Here is a 16,797-nt window from a genome sequence, read left to right on the forward strand (position 1 = left end):
CACTGAAATGTCATTTACTTAAACCAGCTTTCATTATCTTTCATAAATGTGTGGTTTTACAGACTCTTAAACTGAACGCCATTTTACATGCTTCTCAAACACTGACTTTCTAGATATGAAATATTTTAATATAATTAATGATCACTTAGACATTTATATGGGGTCTGACTCCAACCATAAGCCCCACTCTCTCATTCTAAGGAACGATATTAGGCACTTACTACAACAACTACTACCGACATAATAGACAACCCAAAAAGCAGTGTAATAAACAAGTAACTGTCTCAGGGTGAATATGATACGTACAAGATGATATAATATGAGAAACTGAGACAATCTAATTATGTGTATTGCACTGGTGTGTCTTGTCTTCTTGTTTTAATAGCATGGTGATAACACTTGTCTTGTTATCTTACTTTACATCCTTATTATAATTCTTTTTTGAACATCTCTATCTCATAATGTTCCACAGTTAAGAATCTATAAAGAGTACTCTGTATAACACTCCTTAAATTACAAATAAAGCTTGCACTTGACAATATTTCATAATGACAAGATAAATAATATCTGGTAATTATACATAATTTAAACTTAGCTCATTTAAAAAAAAAAAAAAATCTATTCATCTTTATGTAATGTTTCTTTTTGCTTCTCTGAACTTGATATATCACCATACATGTGACACTCAAAACTTCATTCAAAGAGTCGCTTGGTATATACACACAGGACATGAATGGGGTTAACGGTAACACAATCTTGAGCCATATACTGTATACATTAATTATTTAGTGTAGATTTCATGATCATCTGCTGCTGAAAGTTCAACAATGTGGGAGCATGTGGGTCATTACCTAAACGCTTCAAGTTTCTCTCCAGCCGATGATACTTTGTGCTATTCATCACTGAGCCTGGTCCATCTTCATAAACATCCAATATGTACTAGAGCTGATGTCTGCTGTCTCCATGTAGGTACTGCAAGTGAAGGTTAAGACTGATGACACCATGTACTCAATGCAGTCAGCTCTCGATTTAAATAAAGAAATTAGAGTACGAGCATGTCACCAAAATGTAAGTAGAACTGGGAAACAGACTCCACAGTAGTGAATCTTATTAAAACAAAGATGCTGTGTAACAGGATGTTACCATGTGCTTAACCTACTACAACAAATCAAATGCATTGTGGAAGCATCTCCCACAACACAAACACATGACAGCACAGACAAAAAGTGTCAAAGAGCTGACAACTGGGTAATGTGAGAATGTGACGGCTGACACACAAAGCAAAATCCAGGATGGTGTTTGCTACATTCAGGATGACTTTCAGGAAGCTGTCTAATACAGAAGTGAAAATGGCTTAGCTTAGTATAAATAACACTAAAATTTACCTCGCTGTCTTCCATGCAGACATTTTTATAACAGAGGATGGAATGAAGATACTGCACGTAATAAACACAAGACGACAGAAATTATTCATACACAATTACTTCCATACTGATTCTGTTCCTTTTGACCCAGCCTTCTGCAGCACCAACTGTCTATTTCCTTATATGCTCATAGTATCCTGTTGTCACTGACCCTTATGTATTGTTGTTGATTGGTTTCACCTGTTCCTTGTTTCCAACTTTTTATATACAGTGGTGCTTGAAAGTTTGTGAACTGTTTACAATTTTCTATATTTCTGCATACATATGACCTAAAATAACATCAGATTTTCACACAAGTCCTAAAAGAAGTAAAAAATATTATACTTGGTGATTTATTTATTGAGGAAAATGATCCAATATTACATATCTTTGAGTGGCAAAAGTATGTGAACCTTTGCGTTCAGTATCTGGTGTGACCCCCCTGTGCAGCAATAACTGCAACTAAACATTTCCGGTAACTGTTGATCAGTTCTGCACACTGGCTTGGAGGAATTTTAGTCCACTCCTCAGTACAGAACAGCTTCAACTCTGGGATGCTGGTGGGTTTCCTCACATGAACTGATAGCTTCAGGTCCTTCCATGACAATTCTATTGGATTAAGGACTTTGACTTGGCCGTTCCAAAACAATAACTTTATCCCTTTAACCATTCTTTAACTGAACAACTTAGGGTGTGCTTAAGGTCATTGTCTTGCTGCATTACCCACTTTCTCTTGAGATTCAGTTCACAGACAGATGTCCTGACATTTTCTTTTAGAAAATTCACTGATATACTTCAGAATTCATTGATTCATTGACTTACATCAATAATGGCAAATCGTCCAGGCCCAGATGCAGCAAAACAGGCCCAAACCATGATACTACCACCAGCATGTTTCTCAGAAGGTATAAGGTTCTTATGCTGGAATGCAGTGTGGGGAGGGTAACAATGGTCTTGAATTTCCTCCATTTGTACACAATGTCTGACTGTGGATTGGTGCAGTCCAAACTCTTTAGAGATGGTTTTGTAACCATTTCCAGCCTAATGAGCATCAACAACTCTTTTTCTGAGGTCTTCGGAAATTGCCTTTGTTTGTGCCACGATACACTTCCACAGACGTGTTGTGAAGATCAGATTTTGATATATTACTGTTCTTTAAATAAAACAGGGTGCTCACTCAGACCTGATTGTCATCCCACTGATTGAAAACACCCGACTCTAATTTCACCTTCAAATAAACTGCTAATTCTAGAGGTTCACATACTCACAGACATAAAATATTAGATAATTTTCCTCAATAAATAAATGACCAAGTATAATATTTTTGTCTGATTTGTTTAATCGGGTTCTATTTATCTAATTTTAGGGCTTGTGTGAAAATCTGATGATGTTTTAGTTCAAATTTATACAGAAATATAAAAATTCTGTCTGCATTTCATTCACTTTGCTATCATTCAACATCAAGCAAATGTCACCCCTATAAAAGGTAAAAATAAGAAACACAAACAAACATACACTCACCATCCTCTTTATCTACACCTGTACATTCATGCAGTTATCTAAACAACCAATCATGTGGTAGAAGCACAATGCATAAAATCATGCAGATACAGGTCAAGAGCTTCAGTTAATGTTCACTTCAAACATCAGAATGGTAAAATAATGTGATCTCTGTGACTTATCCATGGCAAAACTGCTTATCTCCTGGTATTTTCACACACAACAGTTTATCCAGAGTGGTGGGAAAAACAAAAACATCCTATGTGGTCTGCAAACTGAAACACCTTGTTTCAGTTTGTTTCACAAGGCATTTCTACCCACAGAACTGTCGCTCACTCAGTGTTTTTTTCACTATTCAGTCTAAACTCTAGAGACTATTGTATGTGAAATTTCCAGGAAATCAGCAGTTTCTGAAATACTCAAACCAGCATGAATATTAACTGAAGCTCTTGGCCTGTATCTGCATGATTTTATGCATTGTGCTATTGTCACATGATTGATTATATAACTTCATGAATGCACAGGTGTACCTAATAAAGTGGACTGTGAGTGTAAATATATACAGTGTTTGCTAGTTAAAGTACTGTATATCTGTATATTATCTGCATTGTCTTTGCTGTAGTTCAATTAGTTTACTACTCTATATTAGTGATTAACTGTAATCTAGCAAAATATTTGTGACCATTGGCGATATGACAAGTGTATATTATTTTATACATAATTTTATTTCTTGTTCATTATTAATGGTTTACAATTGTTACAGGTGTTTAAAAGCCAAAACACTTTTTGTAATGTTTAGCTCCTCACATTGTGCTAGCTGAAATATCTGCACAGAAGGGGAAAAAATCTGAAAGAAAGAAAAAAATCTGATCTCTGTGGTGCCTCAGTCTAAGTAAAAAATTTTAATCAGGAAAAAGAGACATCTGTACTTGCCTGTCAGTCATGGAGCTTGTCAATTCATACAGCTTACCCTCTTGCATTAGTATGAAAGCATAGTCTAGTTCGAGCTCATGCATGTGCCTTGGGGGTGTGTCTTTTGAGGAAGTACTGATGACTGGTGATGTATCTATGTGGATTTTGAACTTCCAAACAGCCATCTTTGACCAAAATGGCTAAGCATAGATAGATTAGACCCTAGTGTGTCTGTTTTTATCATTAGGAGTTACCTTGCTCCATTCTTGTGAACCTGTTTTGACACGTGCTTAACCAATAAAATAGCTCAAATAAACACAGACTGATTAAGCTCTTGCATCCTGCACCACCATGTAACACCACAGGTTACACAAACTAAGAAAAGGTCCAAAAACAGATGTGCATCCACATGTTTTAGGTTAAAATAAAATTTGGAAATTGTGCTCTCCATAGCCAGGAGAGCAAAACACAAAATCCTCATGATATGTCTTTTTGAACCCTCCACCAAATCACATCAAAACTGGAATGACAGCATTCTAGACATTTATGCCCTAATATACAATCAAGTTATAGACAGAAACAGAACTACAGAAGCAGAACAACAGCACATTAACATATTACAGACAGATTATATTTTAATCTATTAATAAAGACTGTGTAGTTGAAGGTGGGTAACACTTCCTCAAACAATCTCATTATTACTGTAAACACAGTGATGTCAATACAGAGGTCTTAATGTCTGTTCAAACTTTAAGCATGGACTTCTTAAAAGAAAAATTCTTAACATTTTATAGCAGTTGGCTGGCATGACTGTGCACAGAAACTCCTGCAGCACATTTACATCTGTTAGAACCTACCTGACCGATAAACTTACAAACTGAATGATAATTAATGTAATGGAAATCAAAGAAGAAAAGACCTCTGACCACTGCTTATCCTTGTCAGGTTCACGGTGGATCTAGAGCCTATCCTACGAATGCTAAGCACTAGGTGTGAATACACCCTTGATGGGCTACCAGTTGATCACAGGCCACCATGCACAAATACAGTATATTCACATACAGATTCACACCTACGGGCAATTTAGCATGGCCACTTCACCTATTGGCATGTCACTGGGAAGTGGGAAGAAACCTGAGAACCCAGAGGAAACGGACATGCATGTAGAAGGCAATGCTACCCACTGCACCGCAATGTTATCCTGACTCAAATAACTATTCTCCTAAATCAGTCCTACAGGATTTCACAGAGGGCTTTTTTTTTGTTATTGTTGGCCAAAAATGCTTGAATTTGCTACGGCTTTTTCATAATTTCGCTGTAACTTGCAGAGTTTTTGTGGAAAACTACTTGAATTGGTGAAATTGCAATTGCACGAAATTGTTTTGCATGGTCTTTCGCAGTGATGTTTGTTGGGAAATGAGACGTTTCAGTTATACATGTCTTCGACTTGCGTGAATCGAAGAGGGCTTTGTCTGAACGAGCATTGTGATGATGTCACATGACACATCTCATCCCAAATCTGCTGAAAATCTGTTGTAATTTAGGAAAATTGAAAGCTCCTCTGAATGATCCACATCAGCTTGATTTTGTGGTCATTTCTTCGATCGCAAAATTGTGAAATCCTGGAGGGACCACTAAATATTTCAAGTTGGCTAGTAATAAAACTTTTTTTCTGATTATTACTGATTATTTTAAAGTTGATTACATTGACAGCTTCTCTGCTCTACCATCTCAGGCCACCGATTGAAACCCACTGCTCTGAAGCCCTTGATACACATGCTTGGAGATTAGCAGATAAATTGCATTTCCTCTGAAATCTGCACTGACAAGACAAAGAAGGAGGGATGAGGGTGGATGCAACAGTGACTAGGCCTGTGTCAGAGCAGTAATGAAATGTAATTATCCATGGCCGTCCTTCTCAACTCTGCAGATTCATGTTCCTTTACTTGACTGGTATTACCACAAGAAAATCAATGAGAAATTAGGCTCAGAGCAAACACAGACTATGCAGATGATTGATGATGAAATCTCAGCTTAAAAGCATTGCTTTTGCTCTAGCAGAGCACTCTAGACTCTAATGCAAGGAGTCTGTCCAATACTGCACGCAGCAAACAAAACATGTTCTTAACAACTCAGAAGTTATTATATTTGACAGTTAAATCAAATGAGCTGCCTTTGTTCAGATTAATGCTAACATTGGTACTCATCATTCTGCTATAACTATTGATCAGATATAAGGATAGATAGATTAACCTTGTTATACAATTTATGTTTAATATTAGTTTTACGATTCAGATATGCAGAGAGGCCAGTGAGAGACTTCAAGGCTGACCAATATGAATGTATGAAATATTCTTCACGTGTTTGGAAAAAGGAACACCTGTATATGTCAACCAAGAACATGGTATCTGAGGCTACACTGGGCACAGACTGACTGAAACTGGACAGTTGAAGATTGCTAAAATGTTTTCTTTTTCCAATCTTCATCTGTCCAGAGCCTGTGTCCACTATAGCCTCAGATTCCTTTTCTTGGTTGACAGGAATTGAAACTAATGTGATCTGCTGTTGTAGCTTATCTACCTGAAGGTTTCACGTGCATTCTGAGATGCTTTTCTGCTCACCATGGTTGTAAAGTGTGTTTATTTTAGTTACTGTAGCCTTCCTGTCAGCTCAATCCAGTCTGCTCATTCTCTTCTGATCCATCAACAAGGTGTTTCTGCCCACAGAACTGCTGCTCAGTGGATGTTTATTGTTTTTTACACTATTCTGTGTAATCTCTAGAGACTGTTGTACATGAAAGTCCCAGGTTAACCATGCCATTGAAATCACATTTTCCCTGTTATGATTTTTCATGTGAACATCAACCTGACCTGTAGGTGCTTCATTTGATGTGTGTGTATACACCGATCAGCCATAACATTAAAACCACCTGCCTAATACTGTGTAGGTCCCCTTGTGCTGGCAAAACTGTTCTGACCTGTGGAGACATGGACTCCTCAAGACCTCTGAAGGTGTGCTGTGGTATCTGGCACCAAGATGTTAGCAGTTGATCCTTTAAGTCCTGTAAGTAATGAGGTGGGGCCTTTGTGGATCAGACTTGTCCGTCCAGCACATCCAGCAGATGCTCCATCAGTTCGAGATCTGGGGAACTCTTTGTCATGTTCCTCAAACTGTTCCTGAAAATTTTTTGCAGTGTGGCAGGGAGCATTTTCCTACTGAAAGAGGCCAAAATAATAAAATATTCAAAAGTCTATGATCTGTGTATGAACAGTATGAATACATTAACTGGTTCAGTGCAAAAGTTCAAACTAATTCTTTGGTCAATATGAAAACAGTCGTGTACCAAACAGTGAGAAGATGAAATGCCTCCTCTGTAAGAAGCACACAGTGAAGCTTGTTCAGTTAAAAAAAAAAAAAATTTCAATTAAAACCAACTCCAAGTGACATCAGTTATTCCTCAATCTTCATGAACTATTAAAAATTACTGTAAAGCTGCTGTCTGTATAGAAAGTCACTTGTGTTACAGTTAAATATCAACAGCATTTTGATTTTGACACCTAAAATTCTTCCCTTCAACCAGAAACAAAACAACTGTGGCCACACGCTTGCTACAAGAAGACTTCTTATGGTGACATTGTCTGAAGTACATGGTGCTTCCAGTAGAGATGGCATTAAACTGCTCAGAGAGCAGCCAGGTCTCCCACAGGACAGCAAGTGCATTGATTATGAGAAGCAGAAGCACCCACGCTTCTCTCATTGCTACTGAGCTCCAGCTAAAACCCTCTTCCACCTTCGACCTCCACTGAAGGTAATATCCAGCAATGCTGACGAAGAAGAGCTGAGCCACTATCATGGCCAGTAAGAAGAGTAAGAAGACACGGTGGTTGTTCCGGCCCACGCAGCGGTTTAGGAAGAGGCAGTGGTGATCATAATCCATGACGCAAATGTCACACAGACGACAGTGCTTACAGTTGGCCACTTGGAACAGCTAAAATGATAAATAGGAAATTAATGAGACAGAAATCTAATATAATAGATCTAAATTGAGAAGAGAAATTATATTATATTATTAATTATTAATTAGTAATTTACAATCAAGATGACTAGCAAAAAATAAACAAACAAAAATAATAATAATAATAATAATAATAATAATAATAATAATAATAATCCCCATCAGTAAAAATCAAGACATTCCGTCTGCTATGGAATTTTCTCACCTCACAGTAAATACAAAACCGACTGAGATTCTGATTAGACTCCACCAAGTCTGCTATGCTGGAGAATCTAGGATCTGTATCGGCTGCCTGCAGTTGTCCTGGATCCTGGGTTAGAAGCTTCCAGAAAAGCCAGATAACCACAGAGAAATGAAGTACTGTAACATTTAAGAGGGCATAAGCTGGCCAAATATGTACTAGGTTAAGGGCAACGTTAATGTAGTGTGTATCAGAACAATCAAAACAGCTTTTATGCAGTATATATCAGCTTTTTCCAGTGAAGGATATTAGGCAGAATTTTATAGTAAAAGCAGATTAAGGTATGAATCATGCCTGCAGTCAAAGTTCCAAGATAGATGGGATTTGGTAACCTAGAAGTGAAAAACAGAAGAAAAAAAAATTTTTTAAGTCCAAATAAATTATGTGATAAAGTAGCATAATGACACGGGATAGTAACATAACCCTCTAACCTCTGATAGTCACTCATTCTGTGGTACTGAGACAAGGTGACTTTTGCCAGCAAGGGAAAGAACAGTCCACAGAGCACACCTCCTTTTTCTCCCAGGGACGCAGCTATGAGTAGCACCACTGCCCCACTGATACTCGGCAAAAGAAGCGTCCAGTAGTACAGCACTGTATTAGATATAAAAACACAACATCCATCAGAGTAGAAATCCTCACATACATACTCTAGAGTGTGTGTGTGTGTGTGTGGTTGAGACAGTTCAAAACTACCATATGATTCTCTGGGCTTCTGATCCTTTGGTTTGTTGATGAACTTCACCAACATTTTGGTGAGCTGCCGATGTCTGAAATACATAAAGATAAAGAATGACACGAACATTGACAGAGAGAACAAAAGGTGCACGTGATTTTGCAGAATGACGTCTTATGGCTTATAATTGTTACGTCTCCACTCTGAGAGGAGCAACTAACGACGAATAGCGGTGTTAAACACACCTACAAGTCGTTCCGCGACTGCAGAGGTCTAAAGGTGTGAGGCCACTGTGGGTTTTCACGTGTAAAATGTGGAGTCCGGTGCGGCGTAGCAGTAACCAGCACACTTCAACTGCGCCTTTCTCAGCAGCCACGTGCAGCGCTGTTGCCCCCTGGTGGTCTACTGCATCTGCTAAGCATCTCTGATTAGGGAGAGAAAAAAATAAATCAGCTGCAAGAATATTTATTATTAAATGTTTGATCCTACGATTTCTACCCATGTTACGGCCTGACAGACACACGTGTGTTCAAATGATTATAGACTTACAGTGATTGGGTTATGATGGCATTGTCCTAAAGCCAATTAGTAAAAATCCCTGAAATCTCTGTCTGCTCCACTTCACTACAGTGACCTAGTAAAGGTCTGTATATAGACAACTGTTAATGAACCTCCTAAAAAATAACACTAACACTGTTAATGAACTAATAGCTTTAGAGGTATACTGTATGTTTAGACAATCGAACACATTATCTACACATCTACGGTAGTTTTCACTCCCTCTTATTTACTCTTTAAATGAGCTTACAATATACAAATTTGTTTAAATTTGGTAGTAAATGTGTAAATACATGCCTAATCTCCTTTATATAGATGAATGGATTAAGAAATATTTCAGACAGTGTATGAGGAAGCAATAAGGAAGGTGACATGGCATATATACAGTATTATATGATGACATCTCAGGATGTTTTAACAAAGCATGATGAAGTTGAATTCTATTGCAACTTTTAAAAAATGTTTTAATGAAAACAGTTTGTTTTATTATTCTTGCTTTTTCCTACTACTATTTCTCTATTTCACTTTAAAATAAAAGAAAATATTAAATATTCGAGATATTGAATTCTTCGTTTGAAATATTTAAACATTCTAATTTTATTTTATATTTATTTCCTATTTTAAAGGGAAAAACAAATCTAAGATTTTCAATGTGGTTTTAGATTTTAGGACCCCACTGTATATCTATGAAAAAAAAATAAAAAATAATAATAATAATAATAATAATAATAATAATACTATTATTATTATGAATAGTAGTAGTAGTAGAAGCAGCAGCAGCAGTGGTGGTGGCAGTAGTAGTAGTGCAATGAAGATTTTATTTAAGGTCTAAAATAAGTCTAACGATTTAACACAATAAAATATTCAGTACAAAAATATACTGGATGTTCCACTTTTGAGTGGAAGTCCCTGAATGTTATAAAAGCGCTGAGAAACCTCAATATATAAGTGTATTGTGTCAGGATTATAATATTGTTGTACCTTCCAACCCAATTCAACAGCTTACATTTTCTCGTAGCAGATACCGGACCACATCTGTATTCCCGGTAGATGCCGCCATGTGTAGTGGGGTGATCAGGAACTTATCAGAATCTGAGAATCGGAACATGGTCGTCTCCCAGAGGTACTGCATGGCAACACTGCTCATCAGACAGCAGTGAAAAAGATTATCAGTGCTATGAGATATTATCAATGTTCAATCCCAGTCCCAGCAATGGCCCTTGCTTGTCCTGAATTCACAGGAATTACACTAATGCAGAACAAGACACAGGTTGCAGATGAGCTGAGCGTAATGTTTAAATCAGATTAAACAGAAAATTCAGTTACTCACATGCTTCCTCCACTGACTGCATGATGCAATGATGTTTTCCCCTGCTGATCTACAATGCGCATGTCTGCGCCCTGCTGCAACATTTTGTGCATGATTCTGATGTTGCCATGTCTGTTACAGAAAAATAAATGAATCACAACGCATATACTGCACCAGTTGCTAGACAAAAATGTGGGTGGAAAATGTGCTGTACACTATACTGCATTCTGCTATTAACAACATGAAATGGAGAGATATCTTGTCATGAAGGGACTCCATACCGGCAAGCAAAGTGAAAGGGGGTTTGTCCACTATCACAGGGTATGTTGGGGTTCGCACCACTGTTCAGGAGGAGTTCAGCTATTGGCTGATTCCCATGAAGAGCCGCAAAATGGAGGGCAGTAAATCCACCCCAGCCTGAAAATAAAACACGGTCTTACTTTCCAATGATTATGTGTGATACTCACAAATCCAGACGGGCTAGCCTTCGTTCCCATAAATGAAGTTATGTGTAATAAAGTGGAATGACACAGGAAAAAAATATTGAATAGTCTAAATGAAATTTATTTAATATTTAGTGGAGAAGCCTTTGTTTGTAATGACAGCTTCAAGACACTTCCTGTATGAAGAAATTAATCGGCTGCAGTATTCAGGTGTGATTTTGGCCCATTCTTCTAAAGATATTGTCTTTAAATCTTGTTCAATTGGATTCAAGTCAGGTGATTGACTAGGCCATTCTAACCCCTTCTTTTTTTTCTCTGAAACCAATTGAGAGTTTCCTTTGCTGTGCTTTGGATTGTTCTCCTGCTGGAAGGTCCACCAACGTTTCATCTATATCATCCTGCTGGATGGCAGCAGATTCTTCTCGAGAATCTCCCGGGTAAAGGGATCCATTCATCGTTCCTTCAATTATTTGAAGTCTGCCAGTACCATGTGATGAAAAACAGCCCCACACCATGATGCTTCCACCTCCAAACCTCACTGTTGATATAGTGTTTTCAGGGTGATGTGCAGTGCAATTTCTTCTCCAAACATGGTGTGTAGTATGACAGCCAAAAAGTTCAATTTGGCTCTCGTCTGACCAGACTACACTCTCCCAGTATTTCATAGGCTTGTCCAAATGACTTGTAGCAAACTTTAAACGAGCTTCGACATGCCTTTTCTTTAGTAATGGAGTCCTGCGGGTGAGGGTGAGCAGTGAAGTGCATTGCCTATTGTTTTCTCTGTGACGATGGTACCTGCTGCCTCCAAGTGTTTCTGGAGCTCTTTCCGAGTGGTCCTTGGCTCCTGGGCTACTCTTCTGACTATTCTTCTGACTCCCTGGTCAGAAATCTTGTGAGGAGCTCCTGTGTGTGATCGGTTGATAACGGAGTGATATTGCTTCCACTTGAAGATAATGGCCCCAATGGTGCTTACTGGAGTATTCAGAAGTTTTGAAATACGTCTGTATCCGATTCCATCAATATGTTTTGCAACAATAAGGGTGTGATTCATAAAATCTGCTAAATGAATAAAATGTGAAAGTCTTGGGAGAGCTCTTTGCTTTTACCCATCATGAGATGTTTCTTGTGTGACACCTTGGTAACGCAAAGCCTTTTTGTAGACTGTCAATTTACTAACCCAGCTGATATTAATTCACACAGTTAGGAGGTATAATTACTTACAGATTTCAGCTGGTTCCTTGCCTTGGAGAACAGGTTTTTCTTAGCGTGTTCAATACTTTTTTCCTGTGTCATTCCACTTTATTACACAAATATATTTATGGATTTTAATGTTGTGAATTCTTTATATTTCCAGATGTCTTAAGTTAATACTGATGTCCGATGAAAACTTCATGTGAATAACCACACTGGAAATATATTTACTGAAAAAAAAGTTGATGTGTTCAATACTTATTTCCCCCAATGCATGTTGGCCATTTATTGGTGGCATATTTAAACAGCATTATGTTTTAGAAAATGTTTTATTTGTTTGGAATATATCCTGCTTGTTTCCATAGAATCAGTTTTCTTCATTGTATGTAGCCTTACTATGGGCCCACATAATGGTTTGAACCTACAACTTATTTGGGAGAGACACACACACACACACACACACACACCCCTTCACACCCTCCCATTTATTCGAGCTGTCAAAATGCCTACTCATAAATCTGGCGCTGAAAAACGAAAAGAAAAGAAGAAAGAGAGAGAGAGAGAGAGAGAGAGAGAGAGAGAGAGAGATGACATCATACACCCAAGACAGCAAATGGCGAAATTTCTGAAACTGGGAAGACAGAGTGAAGAATCAAAGAAGCAAGGTTGGATATGTTAATGCATTTACCACTTTTACACTAACACGTGTATGGTTCTTCACATGTGGCCACAGAACGCCGTTTCCCCCAAAGCCTAGTCGCTTCTTAAGGCTTTCATTTTTCTACCTCAACAAACTCCGCTCTTGTGCGCCTCCATAGAGAGCCAGTTGGCACAGAATGTGAACTTCAGGGACATTATACACGACTTCGCTACCAAAAAGGTGCAGTGGATAGTATTGTCATTCTGTTTACAGTGTAGTTTCTTAATCAGAGTATTGTTTTAATCGGGTTAATATTGGATTATTGTTGTCCATGTACTGTTTTAGGCTACTCGAAGTTTACGAGACGTTTTTGAGTGCATTTTGTTGAATGAATGTTTTTAATGACACTACAGTTGTCCTAATAGTTGTTCGCACGAATAAAAGATTATTTCGAACGGTTACCATAGGTGCAGCGCAAACCGTTTTGAACAAGCTTCAGGTTACATAATCAAGTTTGGTGAACGTTTTTGAATGACATTTGTCGGCAGTTGTTTGAATAGTTGTTAATAAAGCATGGCGCAGAATATCCCAAGCCAACTGTAAAGGGAAGGGGGGCAATTAAACAGTTTTGTTCCGGGCCCCGGCATAACTAACACCGGCCCCGCTGCAAACAACAACAAGAGACGAAATGCTGTTAAGTCCATGACTCCTTTCAGGCACAGAGGCCTGATTAACACAGCTGTCTGAAGAACCCACCTCTCTGTTTCAGGATGGTTCGGTCCTGTTGAATGAGCAGCTCCACTTGTTCACCATCTCCCCTTTGAACCGCCTCAAACACACAGCTTCCTCTAGTCACCAGCGGCATTGTGCCACAGTTATAACCGACACCTATATAATACTATTCATCCCCGTAGTCTGCATACTTTAATGGAAAAGAACAGTGCTCTTCAGTCGGTGTAATAAAGCAACGATTTTACACCGACCAACATATTAAAGATACAGAAACAGCAAGACTAATGTGCGCCGCCAAACCTGATTGGACAGCCCCGATTCTTCTTCTCTTTGTTTTAATGGCGGTTGGCAAACCACTAAAGGTGTATTACCGCCACCTACTGGACTGGAGTGTGGGCAGAAGATTGGAAGAAAAAATAAAATAAAATGAAAACAAACAAAAAAAAGTAATAATAATAATATCAAAACAATAATTCATAAATAAAAGAAAATAAAGAGATAAATAACTATATACTAGATATTCCTATTAGATTACTAAAGTCTCTCACTTATCCCAGTATTTCAGCCCCGATTCTCGCATCTGATTGGGATCTTGTATTCACGTGATTACCGATCGACATCAACATAACTGAGCTTCAAAGTACAAGTAGGAAAAAAAAAAACGTTCCAGCATATTAACATTTGAAACATTTTAGGTTTCTGTATTTCTAACCTATCTACGCTAAATATTTAAATGGTTGAATGAACGAACAAAAATTTAAATACACACATAATAAGGGCATTGATGGTTTTAAATCAGTAAGGTGTCAAGTCAAAAAGACAGATAAACCTCCAATGTTGCTATTAACTGGGTGATTTTCTAAAAATACATAATTGAAGGTTAGTTATTGAAGGTCAGTTATTGCAACTTAAATGTCCTTAATACTGTTTACATTTCAGGTCCAGACCCCTTAATGAAAACTCTATTGACCATCTACCAGCTACCAAAACATAGGCCGAGCTGGTGAAGCCGGTAGACCATCCTTTCCAGCTGGTAAAGGAGCTCTACAAGTTTGAACATCTTGACCTGTGTTTTGGAAGCTGGTACATGGTCAGACTAAGCTGGATTTTTAGCTGAACATTTCCCCTGAACATATACACAATCTAGTCATTCACTGTGATTCAAATAGTCTTACTGCAACACTGACAAGCATAGTAGACGTAACACAATGCACAAGTGTATTAGGCCTGTGGTAATGCGGAATTACTTTAAATAAGAAAACAACAGTACTCAATAAGAGCTCATTTACAAACTGGAGCAGAGCCAGTGGAATTATTTCAACATTTCCATTATTGACATTTCACAGCACTTGTGTACATAAAAATGATATGCCCTTTCTCCCAGACCAAACAGTGTAGAATAATTTTTTTAAAAGATGTCTAGAATAGAGAAAGTCTATTTAAAGTTGCAGACAGTATAAAAAGGACAAAATATACAACTGAAATATCAAGTTATAATATATCCAAATGAATATTCAATTTAACAATGGACATTGTCCCAAAGCAGCTTAACATAAATATATAAATTCAGGATATAAATTTTGAAAGTATGAATTTATCCCAATTAAGCAAGCCAGAGATGACGGTGGCAAGAAAAATAAACTCCCTGAGACGATATGAGGAAGAAACCTTTTGAGGAACCAGACTCAAAAGGGAACCCATCCTCATCTGGGTGACCATGGATTGGGCAATTATAAATAAATCCCTTCTGTAACTGTGCACTACATGGTCAAATAGTGCAGTTGTGTAACCAGGAAATTCATTACAGTTTTCACATGAAGTCTGTTTTGTTGAACTTATCCATTGTTCACTGATGGAGACTTGAATGCAAAACTGTTCGTGGCAATTGTAGTCCTAAGCAATCATAGCAAAACTGTTCATATGAATTGTGGCCAAAGCCATTTTCATGGTTTTTAAGTGGTACCATCCTCAGTAATCTCAATGATCTTCAGGCTGTCCATATGGGGCCATCCTCAGCAGCAGCGAGGGAATATCACTAAATACACAAAACACCTGGTAAAGGTTAGATGCGGGGTAAGAATGAAAATAAAATAAACAGCTAGTAAGCACAATGTGTAATTATTCCTGCTGCAAATTTTGTTTGAGACTTTTGCTCACTGTAGAACTGTGTATTTCATCCATTGATGTGTCTTTTAGCTACTGCACCATGTTTTAGCTGGTGAGCTAGTCATAACTGGATAGTGGCAAACAAGATGTATTTGGTGGGGGTTTTTTTTGTGTGTTTTTTTTTGTAGTTTTGTAAGATTAATAGGCTGTGGCATTCAAGAGATGATTGATTGATATTAGGAGGCCCAAAGTTTACAAAGAAAACTTTCCCCACACCACTGCACCGCCTCCACCAGCCTGGACTGTTGACACAAGGCAGGTCTGATCCATGGATTTGTGCTGCTGGCACCAAATTCTGACCCTACAATTTGTGTGCCTCAGCAGAAATCAAGATTCATCAGATCAGGCTACATATTTCCAGTCTTCAACTGTCCACTTTTTGCGATTCTGTGCCCACTGCAGCCTCAGGTTTCTGTTCTTGGCTGACAGGACTTGACATGGTCTTCTGCTGTTGTAACTCATCTGCCTCAAACTTTGACATATTGTGCATTCTGAGATGCTTTTCTGCTCACCACAATTGTAAAGAGTGGTTATCTGAGTTACTGTAGCCTTTCTTTCTTCAGCTCAAACCAGTCCGGCCATTCTCCATTGAACTCTCTCTCATCAAGAAGGTGTTTCCGTCCACAGAACTGCTGCTCACCAGATGTTTTTTCTTTATTACTCTATTCTGAGTAAACTCTAGAGTTGTGTGTGAAAATCCCAGGAGATCAGCAGGTATCAAATACTCAAACCAGTGATCATCCCACAGTCAAAATTACTGAGATCACATTTTTTCCCCATTTAGATGGTTGATGTGAACATTACCTGAAGCTGCTGGCCTGTACCTACATGATTTTCTGCAATGCACTGCTGTTTGGTGAGTGCATTAAGTCATATAATATGATGTTATGTGCTCTCTATGTAAAAACTATTCTTCTATTTAATTGATTTTGTCACATTTTTATTGTGAAGTAGTGAACAAGAATGCTCACAGGAATACTTAACAAGCCAAGGTGAAACATTTTCCTCACA

The 16,797-nt window shown here is 38.0% G+C and overlaps 3 protein-coding genes across 4 annotated transcripts in view; 1 reads left to right on the forward strand and 2 right to left on the reverse strand.

Annotated features, from left to right (window-relative positions):
* arhgap22 (Rho GTPase activating protein 22) overlaps positions 1-1,688 on the reverse strand; it is a 29,212-nt gene extending 27,524 nt beyond the window's left edge. The window contains exon 1 of the mRNA XM_053621262.1: positions 852-1,688. Within this exon, the coding sequence (XP_053477237.1) occupies positions 852-900 (49 nt within the window). The 5' untranslated portion in view covers positions 901-1,688. The remainder of the gene's footprint in view (positions 1-851) is intronic.
* A 1,768-nt stretch (positions 1,689-3,456) lies between these two features.
* On the reverse strand, positions 3,457-14,826 carry si:ch211-223a10.1 (uncharacterized). The gene is made up of 10 exons (XM_053621272.1): positions 13,645-14,826; positions 10,896-11,031; positions 10,636-10,746; positions 10,312-10,444; positions 8,993-9,171; positions 8,768-8,841; positions 8,503-8,665; positions 8,321-8,403; positions 8,036-8,226; positions 3,457-7,803 (listed from the first exon to the last, which is right to left on the reverse strand). The coding sequence occupies exons 1-10, from the start codon at positions 13,751-13,753 to the stop codon at positions 7,342-7,344; spliced, it is 1,641 nt and encodes a 546-aa protein (XP_053477247.1). The 5' UTR covers positions 13,754-14,826; the 3' UTR covers positions 3,457-7,341.
* wdfy4 (WDFY family member 4) overlaps positions 12,456-16,797 on the forward strand; it is a 55,046-nt gene continuing 50,704 nt past the window's right edge. The window contains exons 1-2 of one of the 2 annotated variants that reach the window (XM_053621267.1): positions 12,456-12,913; positions 16,571-16,642. The gene's annotated coding sequence lies outside the window, so the exon portion shown is untranslated. Of the gene's footprint in view, positions 12,914-16,530; positions 16,643-16,797 lie in introns of those variants that run through there. The other variant, XM_053621268.1, reaches the window with a different exon arrangement.

This window comes from Ictalurus furcatus, chromosome 3, assembly GCF_023375685.1.
Source record: "Ictalurus furcatus strain D&B chromosome 3, Billie_1.0, whole genome shotgun sequence".
Taxonomy (NCBI): domain Eukaryota; kingdom Metazoa; phylum Chordata; class Actinopteri; order Siluriformes; family Ictaluridae; genus Ictalurus; species Ictalurus furcatus.

Coding starts and splice junctions, on each gene's coding strand:
- si:ch211-223a10.1 (XM_053621272.1), bottom strand. CDS start 13,753: ATGCCGCTGGTGACTAGAGGAAGCTGTGTGTTTGAGGCGGTTCAAAGG. Junction 10,445..10,635: donor GCAGTCAGTGGAGGAAGCAT/GTGAGTAACTGA, acceptor TCTGATGAGCAG/TGTTGCCATGCAGTACCTCT. Junction 8,404..8,502: donor AGAATGAGTGACTATCAGAG/GTTAGAGGGTTA, acceptor TTTCACTTCTAG/GTTACCAAATCCCATCTATC.